The sequence below is a fragment of the Salvelinus namaycush genome, unplaced genomic scaffold, assembly GCF_016432855.1.
Source record: "Salvelinus namaycush isolate Seneca unplaced genomic scaffold, SaNama_1.0 Scaffold174, whole genome shotgun sequence".
In the NCBI taxonomy this organism is placed as follows: Eukaryota; Metazoa; Chordata; class Actinopteri; order Salmoniformes; family Salmonidae; genus Salvelinus; species Salvelinus namaycush.
In genome coordinates this window covers 1-24,783 of record NW_024058497.1, presented here as the reverse complement: position 1 = coordinate 24,783, position 24,783 = coordinate 1, and the positions used below count along the sequence as shown (strand labels likewise).

Here is a 24,783-nt window from a genome sequence, read left to right as displayed (position 1 = left end):
CTCTGCCGGCGTTTATACCCCCCTGCCTTGGCTCTCTCTTTGCAGACCGCGGGCTCGCTGGGCTGTTCTCCCCCCTCTCTGACTCCGCTGGCCCATTCCAACTCCAGGCAGCTCCTCCTTGAACCAGGAAGCGGCTTGCCCTACTTTACACCCCGCCGCGGATTGGCTCTGGCGGGGCTGGAGAGGGACCGCTGGGGTGGGCAGGGCACAGGGGGTCGGCCACTGTGCGATAGGCCAGCGGCAGTGTCTGTCGTAGCGAGGTGGGAGGGAAGGAGGGCCGAGGTGGGCATGTTGTTATAGAGACTCGCGGGGCAGGTCGAAGGTCTGAGGGATCACAGCGGGGCTAATAGGTGGGCATAGAGAGGGAGATAATCGTTTGAGGGCATATGCGTGTGCCAGCTGCAGCGGACATTTCCACTTGAAATAGATCGCCTTATTTAAACGCGCTATTTATGGTGCTCATGCTGTTTATCTGCCTCTGTCTGGCTGTTACTGTACATCTCTCCCTCTCTCCCTCTCTCTCTCTCCCGTCTCTCTCCATCTCTCTCTGTGCGCGCCTTAAGCCATTCATTTGCAAATGAAGCCATGGCGACCAAGACAAGAGGTGACCATAGAGACAGAGAAACCAGCAGGTGCACATACAGTAGATATGTAGGCTACTACTCAGCCTCAGTCACAAGTCACATCCCCTGCCATATCCCCTGCCCCTACCGACAGCTATGACAAAGCAGCAGTCTCATGGTGGCTTGCTGAGTGTTAAAATAACTACAATCTCCTTATAATAACTCTTAGAGACTTCACCCCAAATTCTGAGAAGACTAGAAGCAGTACAGGCTACATTCTATTGAAACAGCTGGGGGACTTTCATGTAAGAATAATATCTCACTGTGTGTGTGTGTGTGTGTGTGTGCTTGTGATCTTGTGATATACTGAAGGCAATTCAAAATCCAATTTTTGGTAAAGAGGACATTTTCTACTGTAAGTGATTCACTGTTTCCAGTGCAGAGAGAGACTGGTGTGTATGACAACACAGGGCTGATGCAAGAATCTTGAGACACACTAGAGAGAGAATGAGGTTAGAGTCACACGCACGGCGAACACACCCCTCCCCTCGTAACAGACTACACACACATCAGCTTCCTGTTTGAAGTGGTAACTACACAGCAGAAGGAATCACCTTATCCTTTCTAAGTTTTGCATCTTGTGCTCTTTGCTCCTGCATACACCCCCCCCCCCCCCCTTCTCTCAAACACCTCCCCTGTGTGTGTGTGTGAGAGAGGAGAGAGATGGTAGATTTTGAAGTGATGGGAAGTCTAAATATAACATCTTGTGGTTTACCCACCCAGCCCACCCAGCCCACCTTCCCCTTGCCGCCCCCTAACCTTAAATCTGTGCTCAATCTGCGGTCTGGCTACCTATCTGGCTGCTGTTGTGTGTGGTGTGTGTGACGTGTGTGTTACTGCAATTCACACTACCCAATGGGCAAAAACTGGTTGAAACGTTGTTTCCACGTCATTTCAACGTGGAAAACTAATTGGCTTAACAAAAAATCATCAACGTAAAGGCATTTTCTATTTTTTCATCCAGTTTATAACCTAAATCCAATGACATGGTGCATTTTCTTTGTTGATTTCACATTGAATTCACGTTAGTTGACAACTCAACCAAATGTAAATCAATATTAGAAGTTGAACTGACGTCTGTGCACAGTGGGTAACCTTGTTGTTCACCTACAAAGTTAAAATATTGTTTTATTTTCCCCCAAAATCTCACTGAATTCAATTTCATTGAGCAAAGAATCAAATTAAGGATTTCCTTGCAGTTCAAATGCACTGACAGTAGTGGAACTAATGCACACCCTCACACAGTTGGTCCAGTAGTCAAGAGGAGTGTGTGACCCACCTGGGTGTGCTGAATCCAAGCCTACCCTTATAGACTTAATAACCTGTTACATGATGGAGGATCAGAGTTTCCACTGTCACCTCACTCTCTGCAGGGAGACACACACACACTGCAAATACACACACAATCCTTAACACACTGAAATTTATACTGACTAAATAATTGCAATCCATTTCTCTTTCTGTCCATGTCCTGCAAGCCTTAGGTGATCTAAGACATTTCTGTGATTCCAGTGCCGAGGCCCCAGAATAGGACTTCCCCGCAGGTCCTCTAGTTCAGAGCCAGAGTGACAGGCAGCAATTACAGTCCTATTTATTCTCTACTAATCCTGTGGTCTGACACTGCTGTTAACCTCTTACATGCTGCTACACACTCCACATCTTTCCACATATACAACATCTCTTCACATCTCTCCACATATACAACATCTCTTCACATCTCTCAAAATATACATCTATCCAAATATCTTAAGATATAAATCTCTCAAAATATACAACATCTCTCCACATCTCTCCAAAATATACAACATGTCTCCACATATACAACATCTCTACACATCTCTACACATCTCTCCAAATATACAACATCTCTCCACATCTCTCAAAATATACATCTCTCCACATATACAACATCTCTCCACATCTCTCCCACATATACAACATCTCTCCACAAAAACAATATCTCTTCACATCTCTCCACATATACAACATCTCTCCACATATACAACATCTCTCCACATCTTTCCACATATACAGTGGGGAGAACAAGTATTTGATACACTGCCGATTTTGCAGGTTTTCCTACTTACAAAGCATGTAGAGGTCTGTCATTTTTATCATAGGTACACTTCAACTGTGAGAGACGGACAAAAATCCAGAAAATCACATTGTATGATTTTTAAGTAATTAATTTGCATTTTATTGCATGACATAAGTATTTGATTACCTACCAACCAGTAAGAATTCCGGCTCTCACAGGCCTGTTAGTTTTTCTTTAAGAAGCCCTCCTGTTCTCCACTCATTACCTGTATTAACTGCACCTGTTTGAACTCGTTACCTGTATAAAAGACACCTGTCCACACACTCAATCAAACAGACTCCAACCTCTCCACAATGGCCAAGACAAGAGAGCTATGTAAGGACATCAGGGATAAAATTGTAGACCTGCACAAGGCTGGAATGGGCTACAGGACAATAGGCAAGCAGCTTGGTGAGAAGGCAACAACTGTTGGCGCAATTATTAGAAAATGGAAGAAGTCAGTGCTAGCTGCGCCACCAGAGTCTCTGGGTTCGCGCCCAGGCTCTGTCGCAGCCGGCCGCGACCGGGAGGTCCGTGGGGCGACGCACAATTGGCTTAGCGTCGTCCGGGTTAGGGAGGGTTTGGCTGGTAGGGATATCCTTGTCTCATCGCGCACCAGCGCCTCCTGTGGCGGGCCGGGGGCAGTGCGCGCTAACCAAGGCAGCCAGGTGCACGGTGTTTCCTCCGACACATTGGTGCGGCTGGCTTCCGGGTTGGAGGCGCGCTGTGTTAAGAAGCAGTGCGGCTTGGTTGGGTTGTGCTTCGGAGGACGCATGGCTTTCGACCTTCGTCTCTCCCGAGCCCGTACGGGAGTTGTAGCGATGAGACAAGATAGTAATTACTAGCGATTGGATACCACGAAAATTGGGGAGAAAAGGGGATAAAAAAAAAAAAAAAAAAAAAAAAAATTAAAAAATGGAAGAAGTTCAAGATGACGGTCAATCACCCTCGGTCTGGGGCTCCATGGAAGATCTCACCTCGTGGGGCATCAATGATCATGAGGAAGGTGAGGGATCAGCCCATAACTACACGGCAGGACCTGGTCAATGACCTGAAGAGAGCTGGGACCACAGTCTCAAAGAAAACCATTAGTAACACGCTACGCCGTCATGGATTAAAGTCCTGCAGCGCACGCAAGGTCCCCCTGCTCAAGCCAGCGCATGTCCAGGCCCGTCTGAAGTTTGCCAATGACCATCTGGATGATCCAGAGGAGGAATGGGAGAAGGTCATGTGGTCTGATGAGACAAAAATAGAGCTTTTTGGTCTAAACTCCACTCGCCGTGTTTGGAGGAAGAAGAAGGATGAGTACAACCCCAAGAACACCATCCCAACCGTGAAGCATGGAGGTGGAAACATCATTCTTTGGGGATGCTTTTCTGCAAAGGGGACAGGACGACTGCACCGTATTGACGGGAGGATGGATGGGGCCATGTATCGCGAGATCTTGGCCAACAACCTCCTTCCCTCAGTAAGAGCATTGAAGATGGGTCGTGACTGGGTCTTCCAGCATGACAACGACCCGAAACACACAGCCAGGGCAACTAAGGAGTGGCTCCGTAAGAAGCATCTCAAGGTCCTGGAGTGGCCTAGCCAGTCTCCAGACCTGAACCCAATAGAAAATCTTTGGAGGGAGCTGAAAGTCCGTATTGCCCAGCGACAGCCCCGAAACCTGAAGGACCTGGAGAAGGTCTGTATGGAGGAGTGGGCCAAAATCCCTGCTGCAGTGTGTGCAAACCTGGTCAAGAACTACAGGAAACGTGTGATCTCTGTAATTGCAAACAAAGGTTTCTGTACCAAATATTAATTTCTGCTTTTCTGATGTATCAAATACTTATGTCATGCAATAAAATGCAAATTAATTACTTAAAAATCATACAATGTGATTTTCTGGATTTTTGTTTTAGATTCCGTCTCTCACAGTTGAAGTGTACCTATGATAAAAATGACAGACCTCTACATGCTTTGTAAGTAGGAAAACCTGCAAAATCGGCAGTGTATCAAATACTTGTTCTCCCCACTGTACAACATCTCTTCACATCTCACCACATATACAACATCTCTTCACATCTCTCCACATATACAACACCTCTTCACATATCTCCACATATACAACATCTCTCCACATATACATTTACATTTACATTTAAGTCATTTAGCAGACGCTCTTATCCAGAGCGACTTACAAGTACATACATTCATACTTTTTTTTTTTTTTTTTTTTTGTAGTCTTCACATCTCTCCACATATACATCTCTCCAAATATATAACATCTCTCCACATATACAACATCTCTCCAAATATACATCTCTCCACATATACTACATCTCTCCAAATATACATCTCTCCAAATATACAACATCTCTCCACATATACAACATCTCTTCACATCTCTCCACATATACAACATCTCTTCACATCTTTCCACATATACAACATCTCTCCACATATACAACATCTCTTCACATCTTTCCACATATACAACATCTCTTCACATCTCTCCACATATACAACATCTCTCCACATATACAACATCTCTCCACATATACAACATCTCTCCACATATACAACATCTCTTCACATCTCGTCACATATACAACATCTCTTCACATCTCGTCACATATACAACATCTCTTCACATCTCTCCACATATACAACATCTCTTCACATCTCATCACATATACAACATGTCTCCACATCTCTCCAAATATACAACATCTCTTCACAGCTCTCTTATCTCATCTCAATTTAAGGGTCTGTCAGACCTCACCATGGTGAAGGTAATACAAGGTGTAACATTAACTATGTGGCTATCCTAAGCTGCTACCTTTTCCTGGAATGCAGACAGGAGTCTGGTTTAGGTGCTGAGCCCCATCTAGTGGTCAATGTGTAGATGACAGCTTGGTACTTACAAGCGTTCACTGCTTAATGTGTCTGAAGGGTAGACCTACATCTCTCACAAGAGTATAGCTATACAGTCTCTTGTTATAGGTTTAAAGTATATAGATCTTTAATCTCTAGATTTAAATCCAAAGGTATGAACCAAGTTTTTTTCTATTCTGTATATAGTATTTGTTGTCTGCTAAGTAAATGTCTGAGAACAGCCTCAGAGTCCCTTTAGAATAGAGTAGAATGTACACAGTAAGTCTCTATACATCCCTCTAACAATCATGCATATCTCCAAAGATCATGATTGTTCCCTTCAGTACAATATTTAATTTCAGGCCTTAATGCAAATCACTCTGAGTGTAAATCCAACATTCTAATGCCTCACAATCCTCCAAAGGTGAAAAATAAATCAATCACCGCCAAACACAACATAGTGTGGAAATGAGACTCTTGAACCCCCTTGAACACAGATTAGATTTTTATTTTTTATTTATTTATTTCACCTTTATTTAACCAGGTAGGCAAGTTGAGAACACGTTCTCATTTACAACTGCGACCTGGCCAAGATAAAGCAAAGCAGTTCGACACATACAACAACACAGAGTTATACATGGAGTAAAACAAACATACAGTCAATAATACAGTAGAAGAATAAGTCTATATACAATGTGAGCAAGTGAGGTGAGATAAGGGAGGTGAAGGCAAAAAAAAGGCCATGGTGGCGAAGTAAATACAATATAGCAAGTAAAACACTGGAATGGTTGATTTGCAGTGGAAGAATGTGCAAAGTAGAGATAGACATAATGGGGTGCAAAGGAACAAAATAAATAAATAAATACAGTAGCGAAGTAAATACAATATAGCAAGTAAAACACTGGAATGGTTGATTTGCAGTGGAAGAATGTGCAAAGTAGAGAGACATAATGGGGTGCAAAGGAACAAAATAAATAAATAAATACAGTAGGGAAAGAGGTAGTTGTTTGGGCTAAATTATAGATGGGCTATGTACAGGTGTAGTAATCTATGAGCTGCTCTGACAGCTGGTGCTTAAAGCTAGTGGGGGAGATAAGTGTTTCCAGTTTCAGAGATTTTTGTAGTTCGTTCCAGTCATTGGCAGCAGAGAACTGGAAGGAGAGGCGGCCAAAGGAAGAGTTGGTTTTGGGGGTGACCAGAGAGATATACCTGCTGGAGCGCGTGCTACAGGTGGGTGCTGCTATGGTGACCAGCGAGCTGAGATAAGGGGGGACTTTACCTAGCAGGGTCTTGTAGATGACCTGGAGCCAGTGGGTTTGGCGACGAGTATGAAGCGAGGGCCAGCCAACAAGAGTGTACAGGTCGCAGTGGTGGGTAGTATATGGGGCTTTGGTGACAAAACGGATGGCACTGTGATAGACTGCATCCAATTTATTGAGTAGGGTATTGGAGGCTATTTTTTAAATGACATCACCGAAGTCGAGGATTGGTAGGATGGTCAGTTTTACAAGGGTATGTTTGGCAGCATGAGTGAAGGATGCTTTGTTGCGGAATAGGAAGCCAATTCTAGATTTAACTTTGGATTGGAGATGTTTGATGTGAGTCTGGAAGGAGAGTTTACAGTCTAACCAGACACCTAGGTATTTGTAGTTGTCCACATATTCTAAGTCAGAGCCTTCCAGAGTAGTGATGTTGGACAGGCGGGCAGGTGCAGGCAGCGATCGGTTGAAGAGCATGCATTTAGCTTTACTTGTATTTAAGAGCAATTGGAGGCCACGGAAGGAGAGTTGTATGGCATTGAAGCTCGCCTGGAGGGTAGTTAACACAGTGTCCAAAGAAGGGCCAGAAGTATACCGAATGGTGTCGTCTGCGTAGAGGTGGATCAGAGACTCACCAGCAGCAAGAGCGACATCATTGATGTATACAGAGAAGAGAGTCGGTCCAAGAATTGAACCCTGTGGCACCCCCATAGAGAGAGTGAGGGAGAGAGAAAGTCAGGAGGGTCAGGCTGTGTATTAGACATGGTATAATCCTTCCCTGTGCAGGAGGATATTGATTTAGTTAAGAGTCGAGAGCAACAGTGATCCCAGCGTTCCCATCCACAGGCGTCACCTTGGATATGAGTCTGCTTCACCTCTGGAGGTGTTCAGGATTACCGGGCAGGACACACAAACACACATATACACACACGCGCACAAGCACACATACACACACACACTCTCTCTCTCTTTTCTCAATGACACCAAAGACAAACGGACTTTCTAAATGTGCTTTATTCTAGCTATCATCAAAAACATTCTTACTGTCACCATCATCATGGTCATCCTCATCATAATCAATAACATCATCATCAATAACATCATCATCATCAATAACATCATCATCATCATCATCATCATCAATAACATCATCATGGTTATCCTCATCATCATCAATAACATCATCATCAACAACTATCATTTCATTGATTTTGCTCAAAAGCTAAAGCTGTAATCACAAATAAAACATTTGGTCCTTAAATATAATCTAGGCAACATGGTATCAAGGGTTGAAAGAGGAATGCTCTGTTGCTACCCACAGAAAACATCAAACAGCACTAGACATGACACCAGGACAAGGGAGGGAAGAAAGGAGGGGGAGGGAGGGATGGATGGATGGAGGGAATGATAGAGAGAGATGGAGAGATACAGTAGAGAGAGGGAAAAGTCAGAGATGGAGAGAGGTAGAGAGCATCTGTGAATGTCTCTGGAACAGTAGTTAACTACAAAAGCTCTGTGAAAGATGAAATGAGGATCAGACAGACGGAGATGAAAGACAGGATGAAAGCAGACAGGAGCCAGAGGAGGTGAGGAACGAGGAGAAAGGAGGGAATAGAGAGAGAGGCATGCATTTACAGGAAGCTAGGCGGAACAAATAAACCCACATCCACAGTTTACGAGGGAGCAGTATTAAGTGTTGCACCAAAAAACACAATTCAGTTCCAGAAGTTGTGTGAACATATTGGACCGAAGCTAAACACCACACAACTTAGACAACAAAACTACAAGTGGATCAATCGCTCCTATAGTTACTGATCAATATGATGATTAACTTTACAGTGATTAGTAATCTCATACTATGATTAATCATATAATGACAAAATATTACACTTTGGTGAAGAGCGAGAGGCAAAAGGGAGGTGGAGCTGGAAATCAGGAAGTGCCTATCTTATTGGTCGCCTTAGAATTGACCAACTAACCCTCCTCCAATCAGCAGCAAGATGCAACGAACCCATTGCTATCTTTGTCGTCATCATCCTGGTCTTTTCTGACAGCTGTATCGTCCCTCCCACTGTGTGCTGCCATTATCTTTCCACTTCATCTCTCTTGCTTGCTCCAACAATCACTGACACAGATATGTAGCTATATGTTTGGACTTCAAATAAAAACTGTGATTCTACTCTAGCCTGCCCTAGTCACCAGAGCCATAGATATACAGAGTCTGCCGAACTCGGTTTGAATCTAGAATTTTAGCATGAGATGTTGGCAACAACAGTTAAAACCTAGTCGCAAGTCATGGACTGTTTGGAGGATAGTTTGTTGAACTCAAATCTGCAGTACCCTATTCCCTACAGTGTGCTACTTTAATTGGGGCATGGGGTGTTTTGTGACACAACCTACACAGTATATCTGGCCCGAAAAGTCCATCCTCCAATCAGATCATTTCCTCCAGGACCATCACATGTTGGCAGGCAGTTTTTCTCTCAGTCCCTATTAGTCTTTCCCTGTCTGAGGCAGCTAAGGGTCCTTTTTGCCCCCCTTGGGGGAGGCGGAGGGGGCAGAGGTGGCTGGGGGGAAAGAGCTTTGAGGGAGGGAGGTGGCTGGGCCTGGGACCAACTGAGTGTGTGGAAGGGTGGTAGTGGAGGTTTGGACAGGTGTTACGGCTGTGGTCAGCTTTGGAGCATGACTGGTGTAAGGGGTACAGGTAGGTGTGGGGACAGGACCTAAAGGTTGGCTCTGTTTTGGGGTATGGGTTGATGCAGGTTTGGGGGTGGAGGAGTGTTTTGGGGTATGGATAGGTACAGGTGGGATTGTGGGGGTAACAGAACATTTAGAAGTGGGTTTTGGGGCAGGGGTTTGGACTACGGTTTGGGCTGCTGGGGTCTGTTTTGGGGTGTGGGCTGAGCCTTTTGTTGGGGCTTGAATTGCAGCATCGGAGGCGATGGGTACAGAAGTAAGAGAATGCTTAGATGTGGGTGTTGGGGTTTGGGTGGAGGTTTGAACAGGGGCTATATGTGGGGTATGTTTGGCAGTATGGGTAGGGGGAGGTTTGGGGGTTGGAGTTGAGGTTGGGGCCTGAGTTTTAGAACTGGTAGGTGTTGGGGTTAGAGTTTGGCTTTGCATAAGGGCAGGTGAAGGGATAGAGATAGGAGTGGGAGCTTTACTGGAAGAAGGGGTGGGAATCAAGGTTGAGGTTGGAGCTAGGGTGGGAGTGGAGGCTGGGGTGGGAGTGGAGGCTGGGGTGGGGGTGGAGGCTGGGGTGGGAGTGGAGGCTGGGGTGGGGGTGGAGGCTGGGGTGGGAGTGGAGGCTGGGGTGGGAGTGGAGGCTGGGGTGGGGATGGAGGCTGGGGTGGGAGTGGAGGCTGGGGTGGGAGTGGAGGCTGGGGTGGGGGTGGAGGCTGGGGTGGGGGTTGCAGTCAGGGTTTGGCTCTGAGTGGGAACAGGAGTAGAAATAGGAGTAGAGGGACGATTGGAGAGTTGAGAGAGGGTAGGGGTAGGGGTACGAGTCTGGATAGGGGAAAATGCTTTAGAGGGGTTAGGGGTGAGCCCAGATAGAGGGTAAGGGGAGGGGGGTGTAGGGGAGGGCTTTATTAGGGGGCTCTGAAGAAGAGTGGGAGAGGAAGGTGGGGAAGAGGAGGGGGGAGAGGGGGATGCGAGAGAGGACTTGCGCCCATGGGTTTGTGGAAGTGAGAGAGGGGCACTGACAGAGGAGGGAGGGAGAGTGGAGGAAGGAGAGGGGGAAGAAGAGCACGGGGGAGGTGTAGGGATGGGTTTGGACCGAGGGGTTGAGGTGAGGGGGAAAGAGGTGGTTACAGAGGAGGGAGGGGGAGTGGAGGAGGGAGAGGGGGAAGAAGAGCACGGGGGAGGTGTAGGGATGGGTTTGGAGCGAGAAGTTAAGGAGAGTGGAGTAGTTCCGAAAGAGGGAGGGATGGAGCAGGGGGGAGGAGAGGAGGAGCGAGATGGGGGTGTAGGGGTGGGTTTGGGGCGAGGGGTCAGTGGCAGGGCTGGGATGAGGGAGAAAGGAGTGGGAGCAGGGGAGGGGGTGGCAGAGGAGAGAGGGGTTTGTTTGCGGGAGGAAGTGTAGGAGGCCAGGGGAGAAGCTGATGTGGGTGTGGCTGCAGGTACAGCGACGGGATGTGTGTGTGTGGCTGTGTGTGTGTGTGCAGGGCAGTGTGTAGAGGCAGGATCAGGGAGGGGCTGTATAGAGCCCAGGTTCTGTGCTTGTATCTGTGCATTGAAGGGGGGCATCTGTAACCGTTGTGCTGGGACTTGTACTGGTAGGGGAGTAGTCAACACCCCCACACTGCCACCCCTGGCTAGCTGCGTCCCAGCCAGGAACGAGGCTGGCAGCAGGTTACCTCCAGAGGTCTTCCGCTGGAGAGGGGGGTGAGGCTGCATGCTTGCCCAGGATCGATGAGGCAGGGTGGGCTGCGAGGCGGAGAGGAGCCTGGCCTCCTGGGTGAGCCTCCCGAGTGCAGGCAGGCCCTGGTTGCTGCTGCCTCCGTGACGCAATAGCGCCTCCTTGGCCGCATGCTGGCCAGCCATGGAACTGCAAGTGTCTGACATGACACTGGTGGCTGCAGTTGGATTCACGTGGTAGAACAGATGGGGTGTGGTGGCCCCTCCTACCTTGGGGATTCCTGGGGTTCCACCCATCACTGAAGAGTGTTCCGGGTGGAGGCGGAGACTGTAGTGCAGGGTCTTTCCTAATTGGACCGACGTGGAGACAGAGGAGGCCGGTGTGGGTGGGGTTTGAGCAACAGGGGGTGATATCACACCTCCCGGGGGGGCCATGGGGAAGGGCGAGGTGGAGGGGAAGGCAGGAAACCCCACTCTAGGGGACAGGCCCCCCATCCCTCCTACCCCCATCATCCCAATGAGGGAACTCACAGAGGGGCGCAGGGGCTGCAGGACAGGGGGCCGCGGGGGGGAGAGGGGGAAGGAGACGGAGGGCGATGGAGAGATGGAGGGGAGGAATATAGCGCCCCCTAGCGCATGTTGCTGCTGTAGCTGATGTTGAAGCTGCTGTTGCTGCTGCTGCTGGTGCATGAGGGCGATGGCCACGTTAGTCGTAGCGGCCTCCGTCTGGAGCGGAGCGTGGATCAGTGGAGCCCAGATCAGTGGGTGGGGCCTAGGAGAGACCGTACCACTTCCTCCAGTGGCCCCTCCCCTTCCTGCAGCGGCGATGGCCTCCTGCATGGCTGGCATGCTGTCATGTTTAACGGTCTGCTGAACCAGCATGCTGTCACAGGAGCCCAGCCCCCCCATGGCTAGCCCCGCCCCCCCTCCTCCTTGACCCCCACGCCCCAAACCGCTGCCCCCCGCCATGGAACCCCCCTGGGACGGCTTTCTCATCAGGATAGAGTTCTTCCTACCTGCAGAGGAGAACAAAGAAGAGAGAAGAGATTAGAATGAAACGATCAAAACAGAAACAAACTGATTGGGCGGATGGTTACTGTTCCTGTCTGACACAAATGGTGGAAAACAAGAGCAAGAAGAAAGTGGTAGAAACTAAAGTGAGGATCCAACAACACAGTTGTAACGAGGCTGACAGGGCTGAGTGGCTGATTTAAAGATCACAAACAGAACCAGGTATCTGCTCTAGCAGCTCTCCACGTTTTTCTAGCAGTTTCTCAATTCAATTCAATTCAAAGGGCTTTATTGGCATGGGAAACATATTTTAACAGTACGTAATAAACAAAAGTGAAATAAACAATACAAATCAACAGTAAACATTACACTCACTAAAGTTCCAAAAGAATAAAGACGTTTCAAATGTCATATTATGTGGAAATAGTTAAAGTACAAAAGGGAAAATAGTTTATCTCTCCTTTAACCTGCCTTGAAGGGCTTCTGCAACAGAAAGGTCATTTACAAAGCACTTTAGAAATAAATTCTGAATTGATTTAAAAAATACTATTCACTGGCAAGATCTTTGCACAAAGCGCTATAGAAATGAAACTGAATTGAAAACTGAGTCATTGCAAGTAATGGACCGATTGGCAGGTGCTTGAGCCAATCGGGAAAGGCTTAGTACCGATGCGGTCCAACCGGTCGACGGCCACCGTCTCGAAGGCCCGCCTCATCATGGGGTGTTCCTCCAGGACCTCGTTGAAGCTGTCCACACTGAGGGAGTAGAGACGACAGTACGTATCCGCTCTGACGCTCGCCGTCCTCCGGCCCCGAGTCAACAGACAGATCTCTGAGAGAGAGTGAGAGAGAGAGAGAGAGGGAGATGGACAGAGAGAGAGGAGGAAGGGCAGGTGTGGATAAACAGGGAGAAGGGAAGAGGGGTGAGAGAGAGAGAGAGAGGGAGATGGACAGAGAGAGAGGAGAAAGGGCAGGTGTGGATAAACAGGGAAAAGGGAAGAGGGGTGAGAGAGAGAGAGAGAGAGAGAGAGGGAGATGGACAGAGAGAGAGGAGGAAGGGCAGGTGTGGATAAAGAGGGAGAAGGGAAGAGGGAGATGGACAGAGAGAGAGGAGGAAGGGCAGGTGTGGATAAAGAGGGAGAAGGGAAGAGGGAGATGGACAGAGAGAGAGGAGGAAGGGCAGGTGTGGATAAAGAGGGAGAAGGGAAGAGGGAGATGGACAGAGAGAGAGGAGGAAGGGCAGGTGTGGATAAACAGGGAGAAGGGAAGAGGGAGATGGACAGAGAGAGAGGAGGAAGGGCAGGTGTGGATAAACAGGGAGAAGGGAAGAGGGAGATGGACAGAGAGAGAGGAGGAAGGGCAGGTGTGGATAAACAGGGAGAAGGGAAGAGGGAGATGGACAGAGAGAGAGGAGGAAGGGCAGGTGTGGATAAACAGGGAGAAGGGAAGAGGGAGATGGACAGAGAGAGAGGAGGAAGGGCAGGTGTGGATAAACAGGGAGAAGGGAAGAGGGAGATGGACAGAGAGAGAGGAGGAAGGGCAGGTGTGGATAAACAGGGAGAAGGGAAGAGGGAGATGGACAGAGAGAGAGGAGGAAGGGCAGGTGTGGATAAACAGGGAGAAGGGAAGAGGGAGATGGACAGAGAGAGAGGAGGAAGGGCAGGTGTGGATAAACAGGGAGAAGGGAAGAGGGGTGAGAGAGAGAGAGAGAGGGAGATGGACAGAGAGAGAGGAGGAAGGGCAGGTGTGGATAAAGAGGGAGAAGGGAAGAGGGGTGAGAGAGAGAGAGAGAGGGAGATGGACAGAGAGAGAGGAGGAAGGGCAGGTGTGGATAAAGAGGGAGAAGGGAAGAGGGGTGAGAGAGAGAGAGAGAGAGGGAGATGGACAGAGAGAGAGGAGGAAGGGCAGGTGTGGATAAAGAGGGAGAAGGGAAGAGGGAGATGGACAGAGAGAGAGGAGGAAGGGCAGGTGTGGATAAAGAGGGAGAAGGGAAGAGGGGTGAGAGAGAGAGAGAGAGAGGGAGATGGACAGAGAGAGAGGAGGAAGGGCAGGTGTGGATAAAGAGGGAGAAGGGAAGAGGGGTGAGAGAGAGAGAGAGAGGGAGATGGACAGAGAGAGAGGAGGAAGGGCAGGTGTGGATAAAGAGGGAGAAGGGAAGAGGGGTGAGAGAGAGAGAGAGAGGGAGATGGACAGAGAGAGAGGAGGAAGGGCAGGTGTGGATAAAGAGGGAGAAGGGAAGAGGGAGATGGACAGAGAGAGAGGAGGAAGGGCAGGTGTGGATAAACAGGGAGAAGGGAAGAGGGAGATGGACAGAGAGAGAGGAGGAAGGGCAGGTGTGGATAAACAGGGAGAAGGGAAGAGGGAGATGGACAGAGAGAGAGGAGGAAGGGCAGGTGTGGATAAAGAGGGAGAAGGGAAGAGGGGTGAGAGAGAGAGAGAGAGAGGGAGATGGACAGAGAGAGAGGAGGAAGGGCAGGTGTGGATAAAGAGGGAGAAGGGAAGAGGGAGATGGACAGAGAGAGAGGAGGAAGGGCAGGTGTGGATAAAGAGGGAGAAGGGAAGAGGGGTGAGAGAGAGAGAGAGAGGGAGATGGACAGAGAGAGAGGAGGAAGGGCAGGTGTGGATAAAGAGGGAGAAGGGAAGAGGGGTGAGAGAGAGAGAGAGAGAGGGAGATGGACAGAGAGAGAGGAGGAAGGGCAGGTGTGGATAAAGAGGGAGAAGGGAAGAGGGAGATGGACAGAGAGAGAGGAGGAAGGGCAGGTGTGGATAAAGAGGGAGAAGGGAAGAGGGGTGAGAGAGAGAGAGAGAGAGGGAGATGGACAGAGAGAGAGGAGGAAGGGCAGGTGTGGATAAAGAGGGAGAAGGGAAGAGGGGTGAGAGAGAGAGAGAGAGGGAGATGGACAGAGAGAGAGGAGGAAGGGCAGGTGTGGATAAAGAGGGAGAAGGGAAGAGGGGTGAGAGAGAGAGAGAGAGGGAGATGGACAGAGAGAGAGGAGGAAGGGCAGGTGTGGATAAAGAGGGAGAAGGGAAGAGGGAGATGGACAGAGAGAGAGGAGGAAGGGCAGGTGTGGATAAACAGGGAGAAGGGAAGAGGGAGATGGACAGAGAGAGAGGAGGAAGGGCAGGTGTGGATAAACAGGGAGAAGGGAAGAGGGAGATGGACAGAGAGAGAGGAGGAAGGGCAGGTGTGGATAAAGAGGGAGAAGGGAAGAGGGGTGAGAGAGAGAGAGAGAGAGAGAGGGAGATGGACAGAGAGAGAGGAGGAAGGGCAGGTGTGGATAAAGAGGGAGAAGGGAAGAGGGAGATGGACAGAGAGAGAGGAGGAAGGGCAGGTGTGGATAAACAGGGAGAAGGGAAGAGGGGTGAGAGAGAGAGAGAGAGGGAGATGGACAGAGAGAGAGGAGGAAGGGCAGGTGTGGATAAAGAGGGAGAAGGGAAGAGGGGTGAAAGAGAGAGAGAGAGGGAGATGGACAGAGAGAGAGGAGGAAGGGCAGGTGTGGATAAAGAGGGAGAAGGGAAGAGGGGTGAGAGAGTGGAAAAAATAAGTATTGTTGAAGAAATTGAAGAACTGATTAATCTAACTCACAACCACACCTTTCCACTTCCCTTTTTCCTCACACCTCCCTCCCCCTTCTCCCTCCTCTCCTCACCCCCAAAGTAGGACCCGTCACTGAGTTTGGTCTCCCTGTTTCCGCGGGTGAGTATGCCGACTCGTCCGTGTTGAATGAAGTACATCTTGCGTCCCACTGTGCCCTCACGGATGATGAAGTCATTGGGCTGGAACACCTCGAAGCGAAGCTTGGTCAGCACTGCCGTCACAAAGTTAGGGTCCGCGTTAGCAAACAGCGGCATGTGAGCCACTAGGCTACGGCAGTTAAAGCTAACTATCGCCTGAGAGGGGGAGAAAGAGAGGGGAGGGAGGGGGGAGGAGTTGGGAAGTGAGTTAGAATGTACAAGAACTGAATTGTATCAGTATGTTTTAATTTTCTTTAATGTAAAATGTGTTTGGGGTACTTTGGATCGACTGGTTTGAGCAGGTGTTTTTTTTAGTTACGCTATAGCTAGCTTTCGTTACTTGTAACTGTGCGTGTGCCTGTATCCATGGCTCGTGCGTGTGTGTGTGTGCGTGCCTCGTGCGTGTGTGTGTTACCTCCTTTAGTGGTTCGCTGAGTTCACCCAGTATGTTCTCCTCGTCAAACATCTTGCCCTGGAAGCGATGCTCGTAGTACTCATGAATCCTCTGACGGACATCTGCAGGGAGCTTATGGAACGACATGTACTGCTCCACCTGCTTATACTGGAACACAATGTCAATACAACGGGAATACAACAATACAACGTCAATACAACGTCAATACAACGTCAATACAACGTCAATACAACGTCGATACAACGTCAATACAACGTCGATACAGCGTCAATACAAAGTCAATACAATATTAATACAACGTCAATACAACGTCAATACAAAGTTAATACAATGTTAATACAAGCACACACACACACACTATACTGCTTCACTACAGTATAATACACACTTGACTGGAGGAGCAGGAAGATTGTTTATGAGTGGAGTATGGTTCCTTTACCGTCTCCTGCCTTTGAGGAGTCATCAAATTAATTTGATGAATGGTAGGATAGAGAGAATAAGGGACAGAGGAATGGAGAGAGAGAGATGGAGGGAGGGAGGGATAGAGAGGGTCCTAATCTCTTACTTTCTCCTGGTACTGTCGTCGTGAGGAGTCCAGGGACTGTATGAGAGCGGTAGCATGGCCGATGAACATGGCATAGCAGGTGGCACCAATGATCATACTGAGCATGGTGAGCCACACGTCTGTCATGCCCTCTGGAGCCTGGGCACCGTAGCCAATACACAACATGTGGCTCATCGCCTTGAACAGGGCATAGGAGTACTGGATCCCCCACGTGTCATTCTGGATGGAGAGAGAGCCCACATGTTATTCTGGATGGAGAGAGAGATGGAGAGAGAGCCCACATGTCATTCTGGATGGAGAGAGAGATGGAGAGAGAGCCCACATGTCATTCTGGATGGAGAGAGAGATGGAGAGAGAGCCCACATGTTATTCTGGATGGAGAGAGAGATGGAGAGAGAGCCCACATGTCATTCTGGATGGAGAGAGAGATGGAGAGAGAGCCCACATGTCATTCTGGATGGAGAGAGAGATGGAGAGAGAGCCCACATGTCATTCTGGATGGAGAGAGAGATGGAGAGAGAGCCCACATGTCATTCTGGATGGAGAGAGAGATGGAGAGAGAGATGGAGAGAGAGCCCACATGTCATTCTGGATGGAGAGAGAGATGGAGAGAGAGCCCACATGTCATTCTGGATGGAGAGAGAGATGGAGAGAGAGCCCACATGTCATTCTGGATGGAGAGAGAGATGGAGAGAGAGATGGAGAGAGAGCCCACATGTCATTCTGGATGGAGAGAGAGATGGAGAGAGAGCCCACATGTCATTCTGGATGGAGAGAGAGATGGAGAGAGAGAGCCCACATGTCATTCTGGATGGAGAGAGAGATGGAGAGAGAGCCCACGTCATTATGGATGGAGAGAGAGATGGAGAGAGAGCCCACATGTCATTCTGGATGGAGAGAGAGATGGAGAGAGAGCCCACATGTCATTCTGGATGGAGAGAGAGATGGAGAGAGAGCCCACATGTCATTCTGGATGGAGAGAGAGATGGAGAGAGAGCCCACATGTCATTCTACAGAGGGAGTCCGAGAGGAAGAAGGAGAGGGAGAAGAAGGTGGAAGAGAGGGAGGGAGGGATGAGTGGTACAACACTAGTTAAGGTAATAGCTACAACCTAGGCTAAAACTGTGGCTGTAAAGTGCTGGGTAGAGTTGCTTATTGCTTTTCCACTTCCTGCTGTGTAAAACAGACTACTAACAGGCAAAAAGCTAGAGGAAAATAATAATAATAATAATAATAAAATGGCTCTAAAATATGTTATAAAGCCAGTGTGTGTTAGCCAATCATGCAATGAAGCATATTTATCTCAGGCTGAGTGTGTGTGTGACTGTGTTTGTGATTGCTTGTGTGTGTGTGTGTGTGTGTGTGAGGCCAATTATATCCTGTTCTGTTAAATGGTCCGGCGGGTGGCGCATGGCTTTCTCTGGGGGAAAACACTCAGCATCAGCTGGCCTAGCAACAGTCACCCGGCAACCACTGAGGAAACACTTCCGAGACAGGAGTCAGCGAAACACACAGCCGTGTGTGTGTGTGTTCATATCTCCATCTACTCCATCTGTAGGATGTTTAAGTTGGGAGATGTTTTATTGTGTTGGTATTCCCTTTTATTCCAACCAGAAATGCTGCTACATGAACCAATAAACTAACACAGAGAGCAAACAACATCCGACACGAGGATACACTCACACTCTCTCTCTCTCTCTCTCTCTCTCTCTCTCTCTCTCTCTGTCTACACACACACTCTCTCTCTCTCTCTGTCTACACACACACTCTCTCTCTCTCTCTCTCTCTGTCTACACACACACACTCTCTCTCTCTCTCTCTCTCTCTCTCTCTCTCTCTCTCTCTCTCTCTCTCTCTCTCTCTCTCTGTCTACACACACACACTCTCTCTCTCTCTGTCTACACACACTCTCTCTCTCTCTCTCTCTCTCTCTCTCTCTCTCTCTCTCTCTCTCTCTCTGTCTACACACACACTCTCTCTCTCTCTGTCTACACACACACTCGCTCTCTCTCTCTCTCGCTCTGGCTACACACACAATCGGTCCACTACCCCGTAATCAGTTCACACACAAACACAATATCAATAATGTCACACACTGTGCACACAAGCCCTCCATTTGTGAGCGGGTCAACATTTCTCTCCATGTCTCAGTACCCATGTAACAAACTCACCACCTTGTTGTTCTTGGAGACCCAAAAGACAGACAGACAGACAGACAGACAGACAGACAGACAGACAGACAGACAGACAGACAGACAGACAGACAGACAGACAGACAGACAGACAGGCAAAGAGAGTCAGACAGACTGGAAGACAGACAGGCAAAGAGAGTCAGACAGACTGGAAGACAGACAGACAGACAGACAGACAGACAGACAGACAGACAGACAGACAGACAGACAGACAGACAGACAGACAGACAGACAGACAGACAGACAGACAGACAGACAGACAGACAGACAGACAGACAGACAGACAGACAGTGTACCTCACCACCATGTTATTCTTGGAGACCCAGCAGTCCAGGGGGAAGTCCTGCAGCATGGGAACCAGGAACTGTAGACATCCGTCCCAGTGGCACAGCAGCAGCATCATGCCTATCAGGTTGACTATCCTCACCATGGCACTGGCCAGGTCATAGGTCATATGGAAGATCTGGAGGGGGAGAGTGTGACATCACTTTAGTTTATTGACGTCTTGCTCGGGCACCTTTTATGATAGTTGCCTCTTCCCCAATGAAGAGATAGATCAGCTGCCCCCCTAGCGGTCTCTCTTTCCCCTATACTACGCTGACCTCTCCTTTCCCCCTCTCAGCCTCTGCCTCTCTCATCTCACCTCCCTCTCTCCTCTCACCTCCCTCTCTCCCTCCTCTCTGGCATGTTCCACTGACTGCCCTCTAACCTCTCTCTGGAGGATGTAACCAGTGAGTTGTGACAGTGGTAGTAAGTCTCTCTTTCCCTCCCTCTCCTCCTTCTCTACCTCCTCTCCCCATCTTCCCAGCCTCTCACCTCCTCCCACTGGTGGATGTAGCGTATGAGTCGTGACAGGCGCAGCAGGCGTAGCAGGCTGAGGATCTTGGTGAAGCGTACGATGCGGAGGGCCCTGGCCGTCCTGTAAACCTCTGAGTCCAGCCGGGCCTCCAAGTCCACCATCAGGAAGATGTAGTCCACAGGGATGGACGACACAAAGTCCACCGCAAACCAGCTCTTTAGGTAGCGCTGACGGATAGCCCTGTGGTAGCATAGCATAATATAAAAGTCATTTCTATGGTCTCACAGTTAGCTTAGCATTCTGGTATTATTCCTATCCACAGTTAGCTTAGCACTGCATAGAACAACAGTTGATATTTATATGGTCTCACAGTTAGCTTAGCATAGCATAGACCAACATTGATTCCTATGGCCCCAGTAGTTATGGTACTTCAGAAGAAATAACAAACAACTCCATTTATTCCAATTCTGGAAGAACATCACATAGGGAAGCATTGCCTCCAGCTCTGTGTCACCTTCACACACACACACACACACACACACACACACACACACACACACACACACACACACACACACACACACACACACACACACACACACACACACACACACACACACACACACACACACACACACACACACTGACTTGGGGTCTAGCAGTATCTCGGTGCTGTCCTCCTTGACGATACCGGTCCTGAAGTTGAGGACCAGGTCAACCAGGAAGAGAGTATCAGAGACCACGTTGAAGATGATCCAGGGAGGAGTGTTCTCATCCTTAAAGAAGGTGATTCCTACTGGCAGGATGATCAGGTTCCCCATCATCAGACACAACATGATCAGATCCCAGTAGAACCTGGGAGAGGAGGGGAGGGGAGAGGTGGAGAGAGGGCGGTTCCCCATCATCAAACACAACATGATCAGATCCCAGTAGAACCTGGGAGAGGAGGGGAGGGGAGGGGAGAGGAGAGGGGGAGAGAGGGCGGTTCCCCATCATCAAACACAACATGATCAGATCCCAGTAGAACCTGGGAGAGGAGAGGAGGGGAGAGGGGGAGAGAGAGAGGTTTCCTATCATCAAACACAACATGATCAGATCCCAGTAGAACCTGGGAGAGGAGAGGAGGGGAGAGGGGGAGAGAGGGCGGTTCCCCATCATCAAACACAACATGATCAGATCCCAGTAGAACCTGGGAGAGGAGAGGAGGGGAGAAGGGGAGAGAGGGCGGTTCCCCATCATCAAACACAACATGATCAGTTCCCAGTAGAACCTGGGAGAGGAGAGAGGGGAGGGGAGAGGGGGAGAGAGAGGGGTTCCCTATCATCAATACCAATGACATATCCCAATTCAACTCATTCCCTGTACTATATTTTTCACCAAATATCACACCCCTCTCTTTCTCTTTCTCTTTTTCTGTGGGACTCCAGTTCTGGGATCATTAATGGAATGATCCAGATGAACTATGACAACTCTCACACACACACACCCGTCTCTCAGACAGTCTAGTTCCAGAGCCAGCGGTGGGTTTATAACCGTGATATTGAATAAAAGGATTAATAGAGAAACACTCTGGACAACTGCTGTGGGCGATCATGACGTCATCCTGACCTTGGAATATAGAGGTATGAGTTAGAAGGGAACAAATGAATAACATCACTTCCACATCACACTGTGGTAAGCACACACACTAGAGGACACTACTATCTCACCCCCTACACACTGCTCCAGCTAGTCTGGCAGAAGACACTACTATCTCACCCCCTACACACTGCTCCCGCTAGTCTGGCAGAAGACACCACTATCTCACCCCCTACACACTGCTCCGGCTAGTCTGGCAGAAGACACCACTATCTCACCCCCTACACACTGCTCAGGCTAGTCTGGCAGAAGACACCACTATCTCACCCCCTACACACTGCTCCGGCTAGTCTGGCAGAAGACACCACTATCTCACCCCCTACACACTGCTCCAGCTTGTCTGGCAGAAGACACCACTATCTCACCCCCTACACACTGCTCCAGCTAGTCTGGCAGAAGACACCACTATCTCACCCCCTACACACTGCTCCAGCTAGTCTGGCAGAAGACACCACTATCTCACCCCCTACACACTGCTCCGGCTAGTCTGGCAGAAGACACCACTATCTCACCCCCTACACACTGCTCCAGCTAGTCTGGCAGAAGACACCACTATCTCACCCCCTACACACTGCTCCAGCTAGTCTGGCAGAAGACACCACTATCTCACCCCCTACACACTGCTCCGGCTAGTCTGGCAGAAGACACCACTATCTCACCCCCTACACACTGCTCAGGCTAGTCTAGCAGAAGACACCACTATCTCACCCCCTACACACTGCTCCAGCTAGTCTGGCAGAAGACACCACTATCTCACCCCCTACACACTGCTCAGGCTAGTCTGGCAGAAGACACCACTATCTCACCCCCTACACACTGCTCCAGCTAGTCTGGCAGAAGACACCACTATCTCACCCCCTACACACTGCTCCGGCTAGTCTGGCAGAAGACACCACTATCTCACCCCCTACACACTGCTCCTGCTAGTCTGGCAGAAGACACCACTATCTCACCCCCTACACACTGCTCCAGCTAGTCTGGCAGAAGACACCACTATCTCACCCCCCTACACACTGCTCCAGCTAGTCTGGCAGAAGACACCACTATCTCACCCCCTACACACTGCTCAGGCTAGTCTGGCAGAAGACACCACTATCTCACCCCCTACACACTGCTCCAGCTAGTCTGGCAGAAGACACCACTATCTCACCCCCTACACACTGCTCCAGCTAGTCTGGCAGAAGACACCACTATCTCACCCCCTACACACTGCTCCAGCTAGTCTGGCAGAAGACACCACTATCTCACCCCCTACACACTGCTCCAGCTAGTCTGGCAGAAGACACTACTATCTCACCCCCTACACACTGCTCCCGCTAGTCTGGCAGAAGACACCACTATCTCACCTCCTACACACTGCTCCGGCTAGTCTGGCAGAAGACACCACTATCTCACCACCTACACACTGCTCCAGCTAGTCTGGCAGAAGACACTACTATCTCACCCCCTACACACTGCTCCAGCTAGTCTGGCAGAAGACGCCACTATCTCACCCCCTACACACTGCTCCCGCTAGTCTGGCAGAAGACACCACTATCTCACCCCCTACACACTGCTCCAGCTAGTCTGGCAGAAGACACTACTATCTCACCCCCTACACACTGCTCCAGCTAGTCTGGCAGAAGACACCACTATCTCACCCCCTACACACTGCTCAGGCTAGTCTGGCAAAAGACACCACTATCTCACCCCTACACACTGCTCCGGCTAGTCTGGCAGAAGACACCACTATCTCACCCCTACACACTGCTCCAGCTAGTCTGGCAGAAGACACCACTATCTCACCCCCTACACACTGCTCTGGCTAGTCTGGCAGAAGACACCACTATCTCACCCCCTACACACTGCTCAGGCTAGTCTGGCAGAAGACACCACTATCTCACCCCCTACACACTGCTCCCGCTAGTCTGGCAGAAGACACTACTATCTCACCCCCTACACACTGCTCAGGCTAGTCTGGCAGAAGACACCACTATCTCACCCCCTACACACTGCTCCCGCTAGTCTGGCAGAAGACACTACTATCTCACCACCCCTACACACTGCTCCAGCTAGTCTGGCAGAAGACACCACTATCTCACCCCCTACAACACTGCTCCCGCTAGTCTGGCAGAAAGACACTACTATCTCACCCCTACCACACATGTCTCAGGCTTAGTCTGGGACAGGACAGACCCCCACTATCTCACCCCCTACCACACTGCTCCGCTAGTCTGGCAAGAAAGACACTACTATCTCACCCCCTACACACTGCTCCCGCTAAGTCTGGCAGGAAAGGACACTACTATCTCAACCCCCCTACACACTGCTCGTCCCGCTAGTCCTGCTAGGAAGACACCACTATCTCACCCCCTATCACTACTGCTCCGGCTAGTACTGGCAGAAGACACTACTATCTCACCCCCCTACACACTGCTCCCGCTAGTCTGGCAGAAGACACCACTATCTCAGCCTCCTACACACTGCTCTGGCTAGTCGGCAGAAGGACACCACTATAGCCGCTAGTCTGCAGAAGACACCACTATCTCACACCATACACACTGCTCAGCTAGTCTGGCAGAAGACACCACTATCTCACCCCTACACACTGCTCCGGCTAGTCTGCAAGAAGACACCACTATCTCAACCCCCCCCTAACACACTGCTCCCGGCTAGTCTGGCCCAGAAGACACCACTATCTCACCCCCTAACACACTGCTCCGGCTAGTCTGGCAGAAGACACCACTATCTCACCCCCTACACAATGCTCCGGCTAGTCTGGCAGAAGACACCACTATCTCACCCCTACACACTGCTCCCGCTAGTCTGGCAGAAGAAGACACCACTATCTCACCCCCTACACACTGCTCAGACTAGCTGGAGAAGACACCACTATCTCACCCCCCTACACACTGCTCCGGTAGTCTGGCAGAAGACACCACTATCTCACCCCCTACACAACTGCTCAGGCTAGTCTGGCAGAAGACACCACTATCTCACCCCCTACACACTGCTCCAGCTAGTCTGGCAGAAGACACACCTATCTCACCCCCTACACCACTGCTCAGCTAGTCTGGCAGGAAGACACCACTATCTCACCCCCTACACACTGCTCAGGCTAGTCTGGCAGAAGACACCACTATCTCACCCCCTACACACTGCTCCAGCTAGTCTGGCAGAAGACACCACTATCTCACCCCCTACACACTGCTCCCGCTAGTCTGGCAGAAGACACTACTATCTCACCCCCTACACCTGCTACGGCTAGTCTG

The 24,783-nt window shown here is 49.7% G+C and overlaps 1 protein-coding gene across 1 annotated transcript; it reads right to left on the bottom strand.

Annotated features, from left to right (window-relative positions):
• Positions 1-145: 145 nt before the first annotated feature.
• Positions 146-21,695, bottom strand: LOC120037511 (potassium/sodium hyperpolarization-activated cyclic nucleotide-gated channel 3-like). The gene is made up of 9 exons (XM_038983542.1): positions 20,543-21,695; positions 19,912-20,134; positions 19,397-19,558; positions 16,904-17,122; positions 16,339-16,485; positions 15,839-16,079; positions 12,856-13,020; positions 9,983-12,193; positions 146-324 (listed from the first exon to the last, which is right to left on the bottom strand). Exons 1-9 carry the CDS (start codon positions 20,809-20,811, stop codon positions 146-148), a joined length of 3,816 nt encoding a protein of 1,271 aa, XP_038839470.1. The 5' UTR covers positions 20,812-21,695.
• Between the last annotated feature and the right edge of the window lie 3,088 nt (positions 21,696-24,783).

Excerpts from the sequence above, each read along its gene's own strand:
- LOC120037511 (XM_038983542.1), bottom strand. The coding sequence starts at position 20,811 with ATGTTGTGTTTGATGATGGGGAACCGCCCTCTCTCCACCTCTCCCCTC. Across the intron at positions 16,486-16,903 it reads GACGACAGTACCAGGAGAAA|TATAAGCAGGTGGAGCAGTA; the intron begins GTAAGAGATTAG and ends ATTGTGTTCCAG. Across the intron at positions 16,080-16,338 it reads TCAGCGAACCACTAAAGGAG|GCGATAGTTAGCTTTAACTG; the intron begins GTAACACACACA and ends TCCCCCTCTCAG.